The 21731-nt window shown below is 45.3% G+C and overlaps 1 protein-coding gene across 2 annotated transcripts in view; it reads left to right on the forward strand.

The window, feature by feature from the left end:
• The first annotated feature begins 9967 nt into the window (after positions 1-9967).
• LOC137147806 (rifampicin phosphotransferase-like) overlaps positions 9968-21731 on the forward strand; it is a 59663-nt gene continuing 47899 nt past the window's right edge. Inside the window, exons 1-8 of one of the 2 annotated variants that reach the window (XM_067540193.1) lie at positions 9968-10036; positions 10389-10844; positions 13077-13211; positions 13470-13594; positions 15526-15594; positions 17070-17183; positions 18556-18671; positions 19782-19837. In XM_067540193.1, coding sequence (XP_067396294.1) covers positions 10518-10844; positions 13077-13211; positions 13470-13594; positions 15526-15594; positions 17070-17183; positions 18556-18671; positions 19782-19837 — 942 coding nt within the window. In that variant the 5' untranslated portion in view covers positions 9968-10036; positions 10389-10517. The remainder of the gene's footprint in view (positions 10037-10388; positions 10845-13076; positions 13212-13469; positions 13595-15525; positions 15595-17069; positions 17184-18555; positions 18672-19781; positions 19838-21731) is intronic. The other variant, XM_067540194.1, reaches the window with a different exon arrangement.

Consider the following 21731-nt stretch of genomic DNA (forward strand, 5'->3'; position numbering starts at 1 on the left):
TTTGTAATCTGTTTTCTCTGAATGCTTTTGTTCTAAAATAAAACATTGCTTTTAGAAGGCTGCTTGTGTGAGGCCTTTTTCTGAAATAAACAGCAGCCGCCACAGTAGAACAGCAGCAGCTATGAGCTAAGAAGCAGTCACATCCTCACCTTCCATCTAATATCAGGCTGTTAAGAAGCTGCTCCTGTACTAATAGTACCCACTATCACCAGATAAAGAAACAGAGCTTAACACATTTAAAGAAAACTCTGTTTGATAGTATTTTGTCTGGCAAGGAATCACTTAACAGTTATGATTGTGAAATGTATACTTCATTGTTTTACCTTTATGGTCCCTACTTCTCTATCATTTATCTGTGTTGTTTGTCTGATTCTTTGATTGTGCAACAGACAGAAACAACTAATTTTGCAAGATTTAAATCAACTGAGGTGATGAGGTTAAGGTATAGCTAAGCAGGACTCAAGTTTCACTATATAAACTGGGGTCCAAAAAGGAGACCAGCTAGGAAACAAGAATAAAAAGGAAAGATCTGAAAGAAGAAGAATTCATCTCCAAGACACAGCCCAAGATCAGAGCTGCTAGAATCCTCTGCACAACCACGACATGCAGCAACCAGAACCCAGACGAGATCAAACTTGCCTGGCCAACAGGGAAAGTCGGCCTGCGTGATCAGGATTGGTGAGCATAGCATGGTGTGCTTAGCGTGTTTATTCTGCTTGGTGATTGTTAATAAATAGAGATTAAGGATGTTACCCTGTAAGGCTTTTTCACTGGGAAAAGGTCCTGCAAACCTGCAGAAGAATATGGCTGAGCCTTAGGAATTAGGTAAAGATAGGTGCCTTTCTCCCCGAGCCCTAGGAACTGGGAAAGGGTGGGTATGCCTAAATTGAGCAAGTTATGCCTTGAGCCCACGGAAGGGACAGGCGGGGTGCGCTAGAGTGTACAAGTAACACATGGTTACTCACTACCTCAGTCATTGCTCTTGGAGAAACGATGACAGCAGATGCGGAACGTAAGTCAGACCTGCTGAGGTAATCGTGGGGGACTGGCTCTGCAGCCCAAGATCTGTTCAGCGTGGGAGAATCATGTGATTTCACCCCAAAAGAGAGGTGACAGCCCGAGGCCCAAGGCCTGCGAGGGGTGCACTTGAAGAACCCAGGATGAGTCAAGCGTCACTGTTAACCAGGTTAACGGTCACAACTGCCATCAATAAATGGGGCCTGATTGGGTCACCTTTATACAAAGGAACAGCCTTCCTACCATGAGCGCCGGGTAATGCAGGCGGGGAAAGGCTTCGCCTTCCCAAAGAGCCAGGCGTAGCCTCGCCCCCTCCTGCTGCCTCCGACAGAAACTTCCCTGGCACTGCTGGGGCCTCCAGCAGGTGCTGGGGCCACACTGGGGCCGCCGCTCTGGGGCAGCCACGCCAGCGCTGCCAGCGGGCGCTGGGATTGCGTGCGGTCCCAGCTCTGGGGCGACTGGGGGCACCAGCAGGCCCTGGGGTTGCATGTGGCTGCCTCTCCGGGGTGGCTGGGGCCACGTGCAGCTCGGGCTGCCCAACTGGTGCTGGGGCTGCTGGCTGGGACTCTCAGCCAGGGTGTCCCTATTGTGACTTGGGGCGGCCTGGCTCTAGAATCATAGAATCATAGAATCATAGAATATTAGAGTTGGAAGGGACCTCAGGAGGTCATCTAGTCCAACCCCCTGCTCAAAGCAGGACTAACCTCAGCTATATCATCCCAACCAGGGCTTTGTCAAGCCTCAGCTTAAAAACCTGTAAGGATGGAGATTCCACCACCTCCCTAGGTAACCCATTCCAATGCTTCACCACCCTCCTAGTAAAAAACTTTTTCCTAATGTCCAACCTAGACCTCCCCCCTGCAACTTGAGACCGTTGCTCCTTGTTCTGTCATCTGCCACCACCGAGAACAGCCTAGCCCCATCCTCCCTAGAACCCCCTTTCAGGTAGTTAAAAGCCGCTATCAAATCCCCCTCACTCTTCTCTTTGCAGACTAAACAAGCCCAGTTCCCTCAGCCTCTCCTCATAAGTCCTGTGCTCCAGCCCCCTAATCATTTTGGTTGCCCTCCGCTGCACTCTCTCCAAATTGTCCACATCTTTTTTGTAGTGGGGGGCCCAAAACTGGACACAGTATTCTAAATGCGGCCTCACCAATGCCGAATAGAGGGGAATAATCACTTCCCGTGACCTGCTGGCAATGCCCCTCCTAATGCAGCCCAATATTCCATTAGCCTTCTTGACAACCAGGGCACACTGCTGACTCATATCCAGCTTTTTATCCACCGTTACCCCCAGGTCCTTTTCTGCAGAGCTGCTGCCCAGCTCGTCGGTCCCCAGTCTATAGCTGTGCATGGGATTCTTCCTTCCTGGAGGACTCTGCACTTGTCCTTGTTGAACCTCATTAGATTTCTTTTGGCCCAATCCTCCAGTTTGTTTAGGTCACTCTGTATCCTATCCCTACCTTGCAGGGGCACTCCCCCCAGCTTAGTGTCGTCCGCAAACTTGCTGAGGGGCAATCTACCCCATCCTCCAGATCATTAATAAAGATGTTGGCCCCAGGCCTCTCCCTTGTGACCGGTTGCCAGCTAGACATGGAGCCATTGATCACTACTCGTTGAGCCCTATGCTCTAGCCAGTTCACTATCCATTTTATAGTCCATTCATCCCCATACTTCTTTAACTTGCTGATAAGAATACTGTGAGGGGCTGCAAGGTATATGGCATCCACAGAGCCAGACCTCATCATCAGCAATCAGGTTGGTCAGGCATGTCCCTGTTGACTGTTCCTGATCACCTTCCTCTCTTCCAAGTGCCTTAAAATGGATTCCTTAAGGACCTGCTCCATGATCTTTCCTGAGGCTGCGGTCTAGTTCCCCGGATCCTCTTTCCTCCCTTTTTTGAAGATGGGGGACAGGGCTCCTCCATCTTCAGTGGAGGTGGGGGGGGGAACTCCATGGTGGTGAAGGAGGGGGAGAGGCATGGCCTCACGCGGAAGGGGAGGAGCCATAGGCCAGCCTCCCCAATGGGCGGTTAACCTGGCATCCATGCTTCCTAGTGCAGTAAACTTGGGGTCAAAGTCCACAGATCCAAAAATTAGACCTGGTCCGTAGATAATTTGAGGTCATGGGTCAGGCCCCACACATTATCTCAACCATCCTAATGGCAGCAAAAAGCTGGACATTCTATGAAGATGCTGATCATGCATTCATTTAGCTATGTACAGAGAGGGAAAGTTCCTGTTTTAAGGACAGATGCTCTTAACTTTTCCCTTTATATATCAATAGTCAGCAGCAAAACTTTGAATAATATTTTTTGACACACAATCTGGGTGGTCAGAGTAAAGAATCTTTTCCTCCTTAAAAAACACACACGGTTTTGGGCTAGATCAACAGGAGGTCTCAAAACCTTATTATTTGTATTACCATGTGCCTAAAAGCTCTAGTCACAGACTTGTACCCCATTGCGGTAGGTGCTGTGCAAACACTGGGGGGGAGGGGGATGGTGGAGATGACAGTCCCTGCCTTAAAGAGTTTACAATCTAAGAATAAGGTGAGAGATATGTGGCTGCAGACAGACAAAACAGGGGAGAACAAGGAAACAATGAAACTATACTGGTCAGAATGACAGTGGTCTCAAACACCAGCAGCCTAACTTATCAAGATTTTTGTAGGCATCATGGCAAAGGAGAGAGAGTCAAGAAGGATTGGAGGAAGGATAAAGAAGGTTAGTGGTGTGGATATTTATGGAGAGTTCCTCCAAAACATAAGGAGTAGCATGGGAGAAAGCATGGATGATGCTTGTTTGAAAACATAACAAGCTGGGTGGAAGTTGGCACCATGGGATGATCAAAGTTGTAACATGGGAATAGGGTACTAAAAGGACGACTTTTAGAATAGTGGTCTTGCTAATGTGATAACGCACACCCACACTCCCAAAGGGCATGGTTTGCGTTTAGGAGGAGGGTCTAACCGTTCAGTTTGTTAGCCCATGTACTTCTATCAGGAGCAAAAACAAGCCAGCAGATGGTGCTAGCTGGCAGCAATGCACAATATTCCTGTTCCGAGTATCATGTGCCTGTTAGAATCATGCTTTGGCTCAGTAGACCTCTGTAGCAGAGGATGTGCCAGCCTGCAGTTGTAAAACCCTATCACTGCATCAGGGAATACTACATTTAAAAAAAGTGTGCACCTGTGCACTCTCCATCCTCCCCCAAAATAATTGCAGTGCCAGTAGCCTAATATTGGCATGTAACCCTACAACAAACCAGTGTAGGCACAAAATATCTAGATTAAAAGTTCAGTACAGACAATGACTGGATTTCTGTCTTTTTTAGGGATTTTTTTTTTTAAAGTCCCACATACCATTTTATTATGTTATTTCATTATTTTCCATTTATTATGGCAGATGCTTATAAACTATCCTCTATAAATAAGACTCAGAAGGGGGAAGCTGGCATTTGCATATCAAAGCATTTAAAATAAAACTATGACAAACTTTGAAAAAATCACAGGTTATATACTTTTGCAATGCTTGGTTTTTGCTTGTTGCATGAATGCCATCTAGTGGGACTTTGAAAGAAACAGCATAAAGAATGTCTGCTTGGTCTACACTAGAAAGTTTTGCTGCTTTAACTATACTGGTATAGTTGAAGTGGCAAAAAAACTGCCCACTGTAGATATAAGAGTGCTTATACAGATATAGTTTATTCCAGTTCAGGAAGTGAAATAAAGTATACTGGTATGAAGCACCTCTTTGTTGTTACAACTGTGTCGACACTACAGTTTATATCGGTATAACATCACACCCTTAACAGACATAGTGATACTGATGTAACTTTTTCTAGTTCAGGCCAAAGCTTAATCCTGGGACTCTAGTAATTTAAAAGCGTGGGCTGAAGTCATCACTGTGTTTTGATCCCTGTATGGCAGTGTAAAGCTGATCGAGTCCCCAGGAGGTAGATCTACTTCATGTATGGCGTTAACCAGGCCCAGTAACAGGCCCAGCTTCATGTCCCATCTCTGCAGGGGTCCCCAATACAGATGTGTTGGGATATGTGGCAAAGTGACTCACCAGTGCGTCACCAGGATTAGTTCTTTGTAGTCCTGCTGTCTGGGCCCTCTAGTGCTCTCCTTTTGCCTTGTGACTTGAACCCTGGGCCAGGTCACCTTTGGTCTCACGCCTTTTGGGGTACACCAGGGTTTTCACTTAATAGTCCCAGTCCCTTACACCAGGTTGATGGTCTTGGCCCAGTCTCATATAGTCCTTCTGGCCCCTTGTGTCTGGGGTCTTCCAGCTAGTTTCTCTCATCAAGGCTATAGGAGAACCAAGTCTCTCCTTCTATCTTGGTTTCCAGCCCAGGTGGTTGTAGCGAGCGGTTAAGGTCCGTCCGGTCAGATCGCTTGCTTCTTCCCTAGGCTATTTCCTACATCAGTTCACCGTCTCCTGAAAGGGCTTGTATTCTCAGCAGTGGTCTGCCCTGGGACCCAGCCCTAGTCTCAGTCCTCAAAGTAACAAAAGACAAAAAACTAAAGTAACAGAAATAAAGAGCGGCTGCAGTTTCCCTGTCCTACCCAGATCCTCCAGCCACCTGTCCCCACCACTCTGCATTCACAGTCAAGGTAGTTTAGCTCTCTGCTCTGCACTCTGCTGGAGGGGAGGATGAGAGGGTTGTCCATCTCCCCAGGCAGAGGCCTTTTGAGAGAAGCTTCTCCTTTTTTTAAGGCTTCTCCTGCAAGCCCGGCTTGCCTCACAGGTAAAAGTGGGGCTGCCTGGCCCATAGCTGCTTCTTAACCCCTTCTTGCCTTGTGCTGGGTTTGTATACCCTGTCATAGGATGTTTCCAAAAGACTGAGTAGGGGAATGGACCGAGCACTGCTATAACCAGGTGCAAGTTAGGACTATCACACTAGTTGGCTGGATATTGGGGCAGCCCTGCAGCTTAAGTGATTCCTGACCAGAGGTACAAATGTGGCATAGAGCCACAGCATAGCGATGAAATAGGCCCTATATGTTTTAATCAGACAAGTGGAGTCCTGGGTCCATAACCCTGTAAAATATAAACAAAGAGCATCACCAGTAACATTTCCTCTAGTTGAAATGATGAAAAAAATTAACAACTTTCAGACATTTTCGCTTTTGTTTATAGCCACTTTCACTTTGAGGTTCTTAATGCAGCAAAGTTTGGAGCATTGGAGGGAATGTGTATTAAAACTTACATTTAATTTTAAGTTGACAGTGTCCTTTTAACTAATGTCTTATCTATATGCCAGTACCATAGTAGTGTAGACGCTTTCTACATGGACGGAAAGGGGTTTTCCCTCACTGTAGGTAATCCACCTCTGTGAGAGGTGGTAGCTAGCTTGACATAAGAATTCTTCCAAGAACTAACAGTTGCATTTAAGAAGCATATCCTAAGTCAGTACTTGAAGTTCTGTTCCAGATCTGAACATTCTCAAAGTAAAGGATTTTTTGGATCAGCCAGTTATAGCTATGTGACAGCCACATGGTTTGCGTCCTGTTTCAAATGTCCAGTCCCACCTCCTGCTCATTTGTAGAGTATGCCCTTTGCAACTTTCCCTTTTAAATGGGCCTTTTCCACTTTAGGCTCAGCAAATATTGCTACCTATGTTGAGTATTTAGCACACAGCAAAGATCTTGAGGGAACTGGGCTACCATACTTTGAAGTCTGCATTCAGAAGCATCCTCCCAACACGTAACTTCAACTTCAAAACCTTCAGGGCCATGTCTCCTAATTTTAGAAGCCTCAAGCCAGCTGGAAAATACAGTGAAGAGAGGATGCCTATACCTGGAGTATAATCTCCCAAGCGTCAACTCTTTTTGAAGACTGGATAAGGAAGCCATGCTGCTTAAAGAATCTGGAGTTCAGGGATGAGAGGATTGCTGGAAGCAATTGCAGAACTAAGCATTGCAGAAGCTTAGTTCAACTCAGAGATCATAAACAAACTTGGAAATAAGCAGAAACTAGTAAATCCAGGTTGTACTGCATTGTACACTGTTCCACATTCTGTATTGTTAGTGATGTACGCTTGATATCACGTTCCTATTTCCCCCACAAATCTTAAAAGAAAAAAGAAAACCCTCTTCCTTCATAAGCTTCTTTACGCCTCCTGAAAGAGTCTGGATCCTAGTGTCACAATTCAAAAAACACTGATTCAGACGTTAATTGAATTTTCAGTGTTCCAAGTATTTTGGAGATTAATACTGTGGAACAGGTTACAGTATTTAATATTCAACACTAACATTTAGAATCAAGCATCTGTGGCAATAAAAGTGCCTGTTGCACAATCTTTTTTCTAGGAATAGGTGCCTGGTGAGCTGGGCTTTGTGTACGTACCATTCTTCCTTAAAAGCAGTAACAGTGGTGTCATGATGACCTATTACAAGTCTTGCTGCTTGGAAATGATTTTCATGTAATACAATATTGCTAATAAAATCATTCAGAAACAATGTCTTCAGTTCCTGGAACAATCAACCTAACAAATCTGGAAACATATCCAACATCACTGCATAAAGCAGAACAGATCAATCCTTCCTGTTGTCCGTTTCCAACTTGTTTAAATACACTAGCAAAGAATGGTGTCTATCTTTATGATATATTGATACAAATATGATGTTAACAGAAATCTACACCTTTTTGGACTACTCAGAGATACCGAGAGTATTTCAGGGATCAATAAGGCTTGTGAAGCATTCATGCCCAGGGTAATGATGACGACAAAAGAGCAATTGTTAGAAACTGGAAGTCAGTGATGAATGTTGAGTTTGTATAACGGGCTTAGTGGTTTGGCAAATGGAAATAAATCTGTATTAATATTTTAAGGGAATGTGCCCTTATTTTTAGACCTTTAAAGCTGTGGAAAGTCAGTGTAACTGAAGGCAGGTCTACACTACTGCTTAAATCGATCTAACTTACATTGCTTATGTGTCCCCCCCCCGAGCAACGCAAGTTACAGCTACCTAAGCGCCATCCACATTGGCACTGTGTCAGTGGGAGATGCTCTCCTGCTGACATAGCTTCCACCTCTCACGGAGGTGGAGTAATTATGCTGATGGGGGCATACTGCATCTTCACCAGATGCGCTACAGCGGTATAGCGCTTCTGGTGTAGACCTGTCCTGAGAATTTAATTGTATAGGTTTGTGAAGTTACTATTGATTTGTGCATAATTACGAACAAAAATAATCAGAGCTGTCATTCATAGGGCTCTCACTCATAGTTTTTTTCCTTCTGTAGTGAATCAGAGCTGCTCTGATCCAGGATATCAGAAAGGAACAACAGTGAAGCATTTCATCTTTTGACTGTCCTGGAAGAAATTGTTTTCTTATCTTCAGACTGGGCTAAAAAGGCAATCTGTGCTGCTGCCCTCTCTGTCCACATTCAATCATTATATGTCAAGTATTCGGGTTAAAGTTGTCAGTGTAGCTTCGTTGGCTTTAACAGAGCTATGCTGATTTACACTAGCAAAGGAGCCAACCCGACATTTCCACTAAATTGTTCCCACCACTTTTTAGTTCCTGTCCTTCCACCTTTGATTTGATCTGTCTCAGGCACGACATGTTCCAGATCAGGCAGACTCCCATTTGTAAGGGCACCGGAGGATTATTATGCAGTCAGGGGTTGATGTAGCTCTCAGAGAAGAGGATGACAAGACACTCAGTGGCTTGAGCAGGAGCAGGCCCTGATAAAGAAGACTTCACAGGTGGCAATCACTTTACATTAGTGGGAAGGGCCAGCCCAGGGCACACTTACCCGCCGATCCAGCCCGGCGTCAGCTCAGATGGGGCAGCCTCACCCCCTGGCCAGGGCAGGCAGGGTCTTCATGATACACAAGGGGGACGCAGGAGCAGCTGCCCCTCAGGCCTGTCTTATCTACAACCAGAGGCCTGATTGGGTCCCATGACCTTAATTTTCCCACCTGGGGAGGAGAGTTGATTGTGTCACAGGAGGGGCTGAAACTCATATCCCCTTAAAGAGCCAACCACCTTGTGACAAATAAAGAACACACTAGAGGAATTGTGCCCCACCTCCAAATGACACTTTCACAAGCACCACCAGACACTGGGCCCACTATATTATATAACACAAGAACAAGACAGTACTATTGCACCAGCAAAACTAACTGGGACAGCTTCAACTTCATTGCCAGGTTCTGAGACGCTCCTAGGATATTGGGAAATCATGTCTGAACTCCAATAGCCAGAGAAGCCTGGAATTCCCCTTCTAAATTATTGTATAAGCATACATAGCCTTTCTGGGAAGTGCACTGAGATCTGCAAGAACTTTTCAGTAAAACAATTCTGACACTGACATCAAACATCTGGGAACAAAGTCGGCAATAAATAAACAGCTTAATAGCCCCATAACGGAGATGAGTAAAACAAACAGTAAAAGACCATGTGAAAATTGTGCATCTGGTAGGTGCCACCAAGATAGAGTTAGAAATCAGGAAAAGTTGCTGACCAGGGATGGACTAGTGTTAGGATTGGGACTGGTTGGTAGCCCCAGGCTAGAGTTCAGGATGGATGGTGGACCCAACCTGGGGTTAGGCAATTGGAGGCATCAGGCTAGGGATGGAACCTATTAGTGGCCCCAGGGTAGGTTTATGGCTGGGACTGGTTGGTGGCCGTGGACCAGGATTCAGGTGGGGTGGTGACCCCAAGCTACGGCTGGAGGCCAATGGTTATCTTAGACTAGGGTTGAGACCCCTAGTTCATAGCAGCTCCTGAGAACTTGGAAGGGGAAAGGAGGGGGCAGGAAGGAGAGAATAGCTTTTCAAACATGAAAGACAATGAAAAAGAAAGAGAAAGAGGCCGGGAACAAAGGGAATTCAGACCCAAATCCAGCAGTTCCCGAGAGTGGGCAGGGCTAGCTTTCCTGGTGGTGGTGAGCAGCTGCAGCCAGATCCAGACGCTGTGAGCTAGGATTGGGAAGCCAGGAAGCTGTAGTGGGCAGAGCGTGGAGCCAGCGGCTGAGGGTGCGCAGCCAAGGGCTGGAAGCGATGGTGTGTGTAGGCAGGGGTCGGAGGGGGGCTGGATCGCGCAGTGTGTGACTGTGTGTGTCTGGGTGAGGGGAGGCGGGGCTGAGTGCAGCGGGTGTGTAGCCAGGGGCTGGCCTTTGCGGTCGTGGTGGGTATTCGTGCGGAGAAGTGTATGTGTGTGTGCTTCCAGGGGCTGGATCGTGCAGTGAATTGTGTGTGTGTCCGTGTCCAGGGGCGGGATCGTGCAGTGAAGTGTGTGTGTGTGTGTTTCCAGGGGCTGGATCGCGCAGTGAAGTGTGTGTGTGTGTGTGTGTGTGTGTCCGTGTCCGTGTCCAGGGGCGGGATCGTGCAGTGAAGTGTGTGTGTGTGTTTCCAGGGGCTGGATCCAGGCGCAGCGAAGTGAAGTGAAGTGCGCGCACACACCCCGGCACGCCCGGTCAGGCCGTAGCTGCCCCGGGAGGAGGACGAGGAGGCGCCGGGCGAACCCGCCTCCCCCGGCCGGACGATGCCGGATCTCATCAGCTTGCTGCTGGCCGGGCTGTGCCTTGTCCTGGCCGGGCGCCTGCTGCGGCGGAACCCGCCCGCTCCCGGGGCCAGCCGCCGCCGCTACTCGGTGCCGGGCCGCGGCTTCCAGCTGAAGAAATGGACCATGCGGGGGCTCCTGGCCCTCGCCTTCCTCCGGCGCCGCAGGGAGCGCGGCGCGGCCTCCCGGCGGGAGCAGATGGGCTTAGGAGCCGGCCGGGGGGCGCTGTTCTCGGCCGCCCGGGGCCAGCCGCCCGGCGCGGGGGCGGAGAAGCGGGAGCGGCTGCAGGGACTGGCCCGCGATGCCCATGTGAGTGAGTCCCCAGTCCGTGCCGCGGGTCCCGGGCATCCTCTCCCCGCCCTGGGTCACCCCTCTCCGGTCCTGCTGGGCCCCGGCACCTTTACCAGCCAAGCCCCTCTCCGCGCAGCAGAGCCCCAGGAGCGCGGGTGGGTCACACTGGACTCGGGCCGGTTCAGGGCCCAGGAAGGAAGCGGCTGGCAACCCTCCGGCTTTGCATCTAGTCCTGCTAGCAAACGCATGTTGGTCGTTTGCACCTGCCTCTTCCCTCCTCTGGTTCCTTCTGAGTCTTTCAGGCGCTTTTTTCATAGAATCGTAGGGCTGGAAGGGACCTCGTGAGGTCATCTAGTCCAGTCCCCTGCACTCATGGCAGGAGGAGGTGATATCCAGACCGTCCCTGACAGGTGTTTGTCTAACCTGCTCTTAAAAATCTCCAATGACTGAGATTCCACAACCTCCCTGGGCAATTTATTCCAGTCATTAACCACCCTGACAGTTAGGAAGTTTTTGCTAATGTCCAACCTAAACCTCCCTTGCTGCATTTTAAGCCCATTGCTTCTTGTCCTGTCCTCAGAGGCCAAGAAGAACAAATTTTCTCCCTCCTTCTTGTAACAACCTTTTATGTACTTGAAAGCTGTTATCATGTCCCTCCCCTTCCCCCCCCCCCCCTTCTCTTCTCCAGGCTAAACAAACCCAGTTCTTTCAGTCTTGCCTTGTAGGTCATGTTTTCTAGACCTTTAATAATTTTTGTTGCTCTTCTCTGGACTTTCTCCAATTTGTCCACATCTTTCCTGAAATGTGGCGCCCAGACCTGGACACAATACTCCAGTTGAGGCCTAATCAGTGCAGAGTAGAGCAGAAGAATTACTACTCGTGTCTTACTTACAACACTCCTGCTAATACATCCAGAATCATGTTTCCTTTTTTTGCAACAGCATCACACTGTTGACTCATATTTAGCTTGTAGTCCACTCAAATCCCCAGATCCCTTCCGCACTGCTCCTTCCTAGGCAGTTATTTCCCATTTTGTAGGTGTGGAACTGATTGTTCCTTCCTAACTGGAGTACTTTACATTTGTCCTTATTGAATTTCATCCTATTTATTTCAGACCAATTCTCCGGTTTGTCCAGATCATTCTGAATTATAATCCTATCTTCCAAATCACTTGCAACCCCGCCCAGCTTGATATCATCGCAAACTTAATAAGGGTACTCTCTATGCCATTATCTAAATCACTGATGAAAATATTGAACAGAACCGGACCCAGAACTGATCCCTGCGGAACCCCACTCGTTATGCCCTTCCAGCATGGCTGTGAACCATTGATAACTACTCTCTGGGAACGGTTTTCCAAGCAGTTTTGCACCCACCTTATAGTAGCTCCATCTAGGTTGTATTTCCCTAGTTTGTTTAAGAGAAGATCATGCAGGACAGCATTAAAGTCAAGATATACCACATCTACTGCCTCCCCCCATCCACAAGGCTTGTTACCTATCAAAGAAAGCTATCAGGTTGGTTTGCATGATTTGTTCTTAACAAATCCATGCTGACTGTTACTTATTACCTTGTTAGCTATCGGGTTGGTTTGCAGAGCTATTGCTTAATTATTTGCTCCATTATCTTTCCAGGTACAGAAGTTAAGCTGACTGGTCTGAAATTCCCCAGGTTGTCCTTATTTCCCTTTTCGTAGATGGGCACTATATTTGCCCTTTTCCAGTCTTCTGGAATCTATCCTGTCTTCCAAGACTTTTCAAGACTTTTTATGTGGTCATGCAAGTATTAAAAGAGGAAGAAACATTGTCAGCTAATTAAAAATAGCGGACCAGGAGACATGAGATCTGGGTTCTTTTCCTAGCTCACTTACTGACCAAGTATCACCTTGGACAAGTCTCCTAACCTCTTGGTACCCATGTATAAAATAGAAATGAGAATACTTACCTACTTGCCTGAAGTATTGTGAGGCTTACTTGCTATTTGTAAAGCCCTTTGAGATGTTTGATTGGAAGGGACTTAAGGGTTGGGATTAAAAGCAGCCTCTGGATCATGTTCACTAGAGTCATTCTACAAAGGATTCACATTAGGAAAAAAGAATATCCTACACCCTATGATTAGGGGGGAAGCTTAACTGGCCTGATGATTTTTGACATGTATAATCATTCTTCCCCACACACCTTACTTCCCATTTGTTCTTTGTTCTCTGTCTCAGTGCTAAAACTTTCTGTTTGTTTGTTTTCCTTTCTGTAGGCCCTGGATTCTGTTTACTTCACTGGGTTTACAGAAACTGACAAGACTTTTGTGATCACTCGTCTTGCAAGACGTCTGAATGGGCTTTGTGAAATGTGGCTCTTCCTCCACGTGGATGGAATTGGAGAGTTTGAAGTAAGTGGAGGGTGAGAGGAAAGTAGGTGGCTGGAGTTTTGGGATAACATTCAATGGTGGTGTTTGTTACCCATCTAGAATTTAACATTGAGGGATGATCCCAAGATTATTATTCTATCATCAATGGTAATGCCTAAGGACCAACTAAGAATGGTCCATTGCACCGGGCACCACAACAGATGAATAAATTATGACCCCACCTCTGCCTTATCCCCACACTTTAATTCTGTGGAATTTTTTATTGAATTATCTTCTTAGCACCCAGTGCATCCGGACATGATGGTGCGTGATGAATCTGAAAAATGCTGGCGTGCGGGAGGCCTGACAATTGAATGCTTAGAACCACACAGACGCTGGAGAATAAAATTCAATGGACTACTCAGGTATTATCATATCACCTCAGGGGGAAGATGATTGTTAAGACCCTGGATTGTGACTCAGGAAAACTGGGTCAGTTCTCAGATCTGCCAGAGACTTGCTGTGTCACTTGGAAAACTCATTTGATCTCTTTTTGCCTTGGTTCCCAACTGTAAAATGGGGTTGATGATAATGTATTTTTTTACCACCTTTTGTCTGTATTATCTATTTAGATAAGTTACTTACATGGTCAGAGAGTGTCCTGCACAATAGGACCTGGATCTGTTTAGTTAGAAAGGTTACACGGGATAAATCACGCCACTACAAGAGGGGTTTCAGGACAAGTTACGTACAACCACTTACAACACTGTTTTTCCTGAGTCTCAGCTAAACCCTGTTGAAACACAGGCTAGAGTGCTGTCAGATCAGGATAATTTAGAAAGCATAACATAGAGTTGGAAACAGTGAATTCCATTTCTTATTACCAGCTTCAAATCCTATTCAAAGACAGCACCATACCACACAATGGCTTATTGTACAAATGTTTACATTTAATACAAACAGCTCAAGCATTTTAACCAGTACTTGGCAATAGATTTAAAAAATTTTCTATTAGGTAATACATCTAGCAGAGTATTCGTCCGATACCAACTTTAATAAACTCTGCTGTTGTTACAATGCAAGTATAGTCTGTAACATCTGCCTCACCAGGAAGGGTTTCAGCATAATATTTACATTTTACTTTAGCACACATATGCTCATTCTTTCCCCTGTGATCTTCTTCAGAGATCATTTCTAGTGTGATCTAAAATGTACAGTTCAATGATAAAAGTTTCAGGCAACAGTGAGAACGGAAGTGTCTCTTATTTTGTCTATACCCAAACTTCTGCCTAGTCAGGAAACAGGAAAAAATCTGGTCAGGTGATCCTTCTAGCTGTTGACAGATGACTTGCTCTCTTGAGATTGTATTTCAGATGAGAAATCTCTAGCTAAAATGTTACAGGTTTTGAGACTATGGATGAAACATTCAAAAGTGATTAAGTGATTTAGGAGCCTAAGTCCCATTTTCAAAAGAGATGTAAACACCGAGAGCCAAATTTTCACAGGTGTTTAGGCATCTCAAGATATAGATAGGCTCCTACGGGAATTTACAAAAGCACTTAAGCAGGTTAGTTGCTTATTTGCATCTTTAGGTCCCTAAATACCTTTGAGGACCTGGACCGAGGAGTCTGACTCTCCTATGTGCCTAAGTCACTTTTGAAAATGGAGCTAAAGCTCTTAAGTCACTTAGGGACTCTTGGAAAATTTTACTCCAAGCCATAACACCAGGCACATATTTTGGCTTTCCATTATCATTTAGCCAGGTCCACTGAGAACATCTTGTAGCATCTATATAGATTTAGAGGGGTAGCCGTGTTAGTCTGTATACAGCAAAAACAACAGATGCACTGATGCACTGACAAAGTGGGTTGCAGCCTACGATAGATAGCTTATGCCTGCAGAAATTTGTTAGTCTTTACGGTGCTACAGGACTCTCGTTGTTTCATCTATATAGAATAATTCTCTATCCTCCACAAGATCAGATTGGCTCAGCTCTGGTAATGAGCTTATGACTTGCAGAAGTGCCAGCCTATAAAAATTGGCTATCTATGCTGGCTTCACGAAAGCTACCCAGCATGCTCAGCATCTACCACGCTTCCCTTTAAATTTTTCTGGTTTGCCTGCCCTGCCCAGGTACAGAAACAGGTGATTTTAACAAAGCTCTTCCTCCCTCCCCGTTGCTGCTTTCCCATTCGTTGGACTTAAACTAATTAAATGTTGTGATACAAAAGCATATGGGTTCCACAACAGCTCAGTAAACGAAAAAGGAGGAGTGAAAAACAAATGTAAGGAATGGTGGTAAATGATACTGTTGATTTAGAAACAAGGCAAGATAACAACATGTTTAATCTTCCAGAAGGGGACCGTATCGACATCAGTGGAATGAAGAGGAGGGCGAACTAGTCCATGTCAAATTCTCTTTCCAGTAAGAGCATTGCAGTTTGATGGATCCATTTATTTTGTAAGAGTAAAAATAGCAAGTTGTGGACCCATGCTAAGTCTGATTCAGAGATGCATAGACCTTGTGTTGTCCTTCAGCTCAGGGATGAATTTCCTCCTGTATATATAGTAAATTCCTGATTAAATTACTAAAAACATTTATTGAGGATTGGCTCGATAAATACAAATGTCAAAGTTAGGCCTTCTTTAAAAAGTTTTATAGTCTCATAGGGCATCTAGGTGCCACTATTCATATGTTTTCTGTATTTGTGCAAAAAGTGGTGGGTAAAAAAAAAAAGAGTAATGAATAACCATAGTTTACAGTAAGGCTGTTGTGGCTATAATCATCTCGCTAGGAAAGAGAATGCAAGCTAACTAACACAGACCCACAGTCTGCTCTTGTCTGTCCATGGACTTGGAATATTGCATGCATATCCAAGGGTAGGATTGGATGCATACCGTCAATGACAGAAATATAGACACAAGGAATTACACTGAGCAGCTCCATGATGGATTATGTAAGAAACATATCCAATGTCTTCATTATAGCAAGGGTCAAAATTGTTGGGGAAAGGAATGTTTTAGTCTAGTGTGATAAACAATGGAGAAGCATATATTTTATAATGTCCCTTTTAAAAACAATTTACCATGTCCCTTAAGCAATCTGTGAATTTGGAAAAATCAAGATTATTTAAAATATTCTTGGGTAATATTTAGATTTTTTTTTTTTTTAGTTTATTAAAGATTATATTTTCAGAACCACTTTTTTGTAAGGGTTGTATTCCCCAGAGTACTTTGTTCCTAAGTGCATGGATATAGTGTGCAGAGCCAACTCTTCATGTAACTGTCTGCCTGCTCTGATACGCTACTGGGAAATGACAATGGCATAGAAACTATAGCCAGATATAATTGTGTCTTCACTAGCCACTTTTGCCAGCACATTCCTGTTAGTCAGAGATCGTACATTTTCATACTCCAGTCCAACATGAATTTTTCTAGTGTAGAGCTGGTCTGTGTTTGATTTGTGATTCCCTATTCCTCCTGATCTGTAAGGTATGGTTACTCACTTTCAATGCAAAGTAATATTCTGCTGACAAAGATACCCAGCATTTGTGGTACAAGGTGGAGTGTGTAAGTTACAATTGATCACAATGAGACAAAGTGAAGCAGCAATATTGCAGATTAGAATTTTTTGCTATTCCCACTGCCAATCCAACTTGATGGGTAATCAGATTTCCTGTGCTGCTATGCAATAATTGCACCTTTGTACCATGGTTTCTCCATTGTTCCCAGGGACCTGTAATATCTAGAAATATTGTAAAAATCAGAAGATTCCAAGCATGAGAGATATGAGGGCACAAATCCTGAAGACAAATTGAAGCTCTGTGTGAGTCATGATTGCAGGCTTTGACTCAATACAAACTGAAAACTTATGTGATTTCTCTGTCTTTTCTTTTGTAGCTGGACTTCCTTTTCAGATATATTTGACTTTAACCTTGACAGTCACCCAAAGGTGTTTGCACATGCCTTTGCTTTGGAAAAGTGGAGTGCAGAGTTCTTCCAAAGAGTCAAAAAGTGAGACAGTTTTAACTCTTCTGGGATTGGTGGTAACTTTTGCTTCACTAGTCCAGCTAGTGTTACCAATTAGTTTTGCCACAGACCAGTTCATAATAGATAGAGCCAACTTTTGTGTAAGTTTTTGCCTTTGTTCTGAAGGTTGCGTGTATTTTTTATTGGTTTAGAATAATAATGTAATTTAAATCCATACACTAAAGAACTTTGCTCCTCACAGCTACCTCCTGGCCTAGATTCACACATAAGGCACATTTTTATAGTAAGATACAATAGTCTCTGGTAAGGAGTCAGCATTTGCCAACTGTTGCTACCCACATATGTTTAGACCCACTCCTGCAATGCACTATGGGGAGGCACCTGCACGCATGTAGAATCCCACTGACTGTGAGTGCGGGGATCTGCCCTTTGCAAGAACAGGGCCCTAGATGGTAAATTCATACCCCAGACCAACATTTTGTTCTTGATGGTTTTTTACAACATCTATGACAGTGGGATTCTGATCCTGTTTTGGACCTTTTGGTGCTACTCCAAAGCCGGGTTCTCTTCTGGTTGACACCTTGTGTAAGCATTTTTGTGTCTGTGAAACGAGTACAAAATGCTACTCTTCTGTTTTGGTAGCATTTTACACCCGCTTTGTGCAGGCATAAAGTACTCCACAACTACACTAAGGCTATGTCTACACTCTGAGCTCGGGGATGCGATTCACCTGCTCATGCGCACATACTCGCCCTCCTTCCCATCGACCTAGCATGAGTATCAATTGCAGAGTAGCCCAGGTAGCGGCGGCGGAGGCACAGCCGAGCCGGCCCGAGCACAAACTTGTCTGAAACTGGTGGGTAACACTCAGCACAGCTCAGCCATGCCTCCGCTGCCGCGGCTCGTGCTACTGTGGCTACATTGCTATTTATACTCGTGCTAGCTCAGTGAGAGTTAGTGTGCATACGTGCATACCCTAGCTCGCACCGTAGACATAGCTTACAAGGCAGAGAAGAAGAGACCTAAGAAAACAGTGTCTCTTATTCTAAGTACAGGGGAAAACAGTGGCACCTCAGGTATTGTATTGTGGGCAATCATTTTAGGCGGGAAAGGGCTTACTATAGTCTCTTTCTCAGGGTGTCTTTTGGTATAACCTATTTATAGGCTAAACAGTTCATAGCAATGTTCTTAAAACTCAAAAATATGTCTGACAAATTGCAGGCATATGGCTCAGCTGAGATCCAGATGTTCTGAAATCTGAAATCTTTGTATCTTTCATATACATCTTTCATATATATCTTTTTCTGACTGGGGTTTGGGGCGTGTGTTTGAATAAGAAGCCTTGTTTTTTAGCTTCATGATCTTTACCCCTCCTCCTTTCTCCCCTCTCCCCCAGAGATGGGGAACAACATTCTCGTTATGAACAATGGGGCCAGTCTATAGGAGAAATTGAAATTGAAGGTCATGAGAAGAAAGAGCTCTTTATGAGAGGTGTTCGGAGCCACTCTTACGGTAACGATATCCTGAACAATTCAATTACGTGCTGACCTAGAGGTTATCGCTTTGGCTATTAATGATGAGATTGCAGGAAGGTCATCCTTAAGTGTGACTTTTAAAATGATCTGTTTCATGATTAGATATAAAAATGTTTTGCAGCTGAATCTTGCCATTACGAGCTCATTAATGATTTCTCAGGATAAGTACCCGACAAAACTCATTTTGGAAGAACACGTTGTATCCTGACCAGACAGCTATGTTCCTTTAGTAGAGGACGAGCCTAAAACTTCATCTCTCTCCCTGGCCCATAGGGCAGAGAGACAATCTGAGAGGCTGAAGATTCCCTCTTTGTCCAACCCCACAGTTGGAGCCAGCTGACAGCTCTGAAACGGTGCAAATGTCTGGCTAAGGGGCCCAGTAGGGTCGAAGATTCCCTCCAGCCTTGCGTGCATGGCTTGTGCATGGAGCAGAGGGGTACATAAGCCCCTACAACCTCCTCCCACACAGATGTTGTCTGTGGCGAGTTCACTCTGGGTGCCTCTGATTCACAGACCTCCCTATCTCCCTCCACCTCAGTGAGGGCTTCTGTTTCCTGTAGGCCGCAGTAGTTGTGGTTCCTGCACAATGGGGAGAGGGGATTAGGATCCATGGAAACCCTTGCCACACCTGCAGGCCAGTCCCCAGAATTGGTTAGGTCAACACAGAGCCTCCGTGCGCTAGAGTAAGGCCTAGTTACAGCAAAGAAGAGTCTGTCCTGTGGGGGTCATGCCACTACCTTGGGGTCTATCCTCTGAGCTGCAGTGGGCGGGCAGATAGCTACAGCCATGTGGCCCTGCTTGCTGGATTGGGGCCTTGAACAAGTTAAAGGGGAATATTTGGCCACTAGCTATTATTGCAGCTGATTAGCGTTAGTCAGCTCTAAAATTAAATCCTTTCCCCATTAGTAGGAGGAATTTCATTGATATTTCTACCTACAGACATTTTTATAACCTTTGTACGTGATGGCCTGGTAGAGCATTTTTCTAGCTAAAGATAAGGAAGCCAGATACCTTTATTTCAATGCTTTTATTTAAAGTGCTCAATGAAGGTGAACTTTCAAGGACATGCTCTCCATTTTTTCCCCAGGCATCCGAAATTGGGCTGAGATTTACCGATATGTCATGATTTTGATGCATTGTGAGGTAGGTCTTGCTGTGTCTTTCTGCACTCTAGCAGTGCAAACTTCACTCAACTTGTAAGATATGTCTAATATCCCAAGAGGAAACCAAATATCGTAACAGCCATATCTTTAGACTCTACTTTTGAACAAGTTGTCCCATTGTCAATCCTATCATAAACATGTGCTGAACTAGTTCTCAGTAGCACATGCTTGCTGGACTCTGACTTCATTAAGCACATCTGAAATGTTTGTTTTTACAATAAACACACAAGAAGATTAATGGTAAACGATCAGCTTGAGTTAGAGTCGTGAAGGAATTTTCCTCTACACTTTGTGCAGTTTGCCAGGCGCATGGGTGGACAGTTGCCACCCTCTGAATATCAGATAATGGTCCAGATCCTCCGGTCTGGCTGACCCTGCTTGGCACAGAATGTGCATCTCTGCCCATCCCTCTCCTTTAAGCCATTTTTAAGTTCCTCGCATCTGGTCTGACCAGGGAATACCCCATCCCTGTGTACTGCTCTAATTTATACTTAGCTGTCCACAACTCCAATCGGCTGCTCCTGCAGCTGGGTTTGCCAGGTATAGGGATGCTCCAGCCATGCTCCCTTCCCCCTGGGAACGCTACCTCCCGTTTCTTCTTCTCCCCACTCTCTTGACTTGAGGGTGTAGCACAAAGTTACTGTTCAGGCTGTACTCCACCTGAGAATTCCCATTGCCCAGGGAAATCTTCAGGGGCTGGATCTGCAGACTTTACAATGGGTTTGATGCTTCCAGATGTGCTACTGAAAATTAGTTCTGGAAGTGACATTGGTTACTTTCTCTAGCAACGTTCATGCATTAGGGTATCATACCAACAGATGACAACTAAGGATGTGGCTGTTAATCCATTCTGGAGGTAATATTTCATTTCCTCTAAGGGTGTGCGTCTGGACGTTCAGACAATTTTGGACAGGTGCATGCTGCATCCTCAAGCTCTGGGGGAATACCATGTACAGCTCCAGGTGTGGATTTGAGGCGCACCACCCCACCTCAGGGATTGAGTTTCAGGGACGCGACCTGGCCTTGTACGTCTGTTCAGTATGAGGCCTCTTAGATCACAGAATTGTGACTGCGAAACAGATTCCACAAATGTCCACATTATTCCGCACAGCTCATTGGGTAGAATATTTCTTTTCTTCTCTCCCTTAATATTCTTCTGATGCTTTCCTCAGCGATTAGAGCAACAGCCTACTGTTCTTTCACCCTTAAGATGGACCCTTTAATTGGTGGTATTAGTCCATTTTCCATTCCTAGGGAAATGGCTTCTGTTTTTTCCTCCCATCATTCACTCAAAACCTCAAATCTTTTGTTAGCTCCAATTTCTGATTCACAACTTCTCTGTTATCAGGAACTTCACCAAGTCCCACCCCCAAAATAGCAGTAGGGAGGTTTTATAAACTGTCCTTGTGTCTGGGATCCCACCACAGGGCACTTACATTTATTTTGCTAGCATCTCATTTTCCCTTTGCCAGGCATCTTATTTTGATCAGGCTGCGGATCGCCGCAACACACTGCCCATCTCTGCTGGTGACAGTTCAGCACTTTTGGGGACAGAGCCTCAGCTCCTGTAAACTGGCAGAACTCAGTGGACTTGGAGCTACCCCGATTTAGACCAGCTGAGGATTTGAGATGTTCTAAGCCTTTTTTGTTTTGGGGTTCCTAGCTCCAAAATGAAAGTCACTGCAAATATTTCCATATTGTTTGCTCAGCTTTCGTTTCCAGGCTACATTTTTGTGGCTGTGTGGAAAAAATGTGCAAAAACATCCTGATACGAGCAGTTGGGCTAGTGGAATTATTAATGAGGGGAATACAAATAGGCACTGACGGCCAAACTTGCACATCTTGCCAGGCAAATGCTTCTGAGAAGGCATTTC

Source organism: Emydura macquarii, unplaced genomic scaffold (assembly GCF_026122565.2).
Source record: "Emydura macquarii macquarii isolate MOO-44397 ecotype Brisbane River unplaced genomic scaffold, CSIRO-AGI_Emac_v2 contig_561, whole genome shotgun sequence".
NCBI lineage: Eukaryota > Metazoa > Chordata > Testudines > Chelidae > Emydura > Emydura macquarii.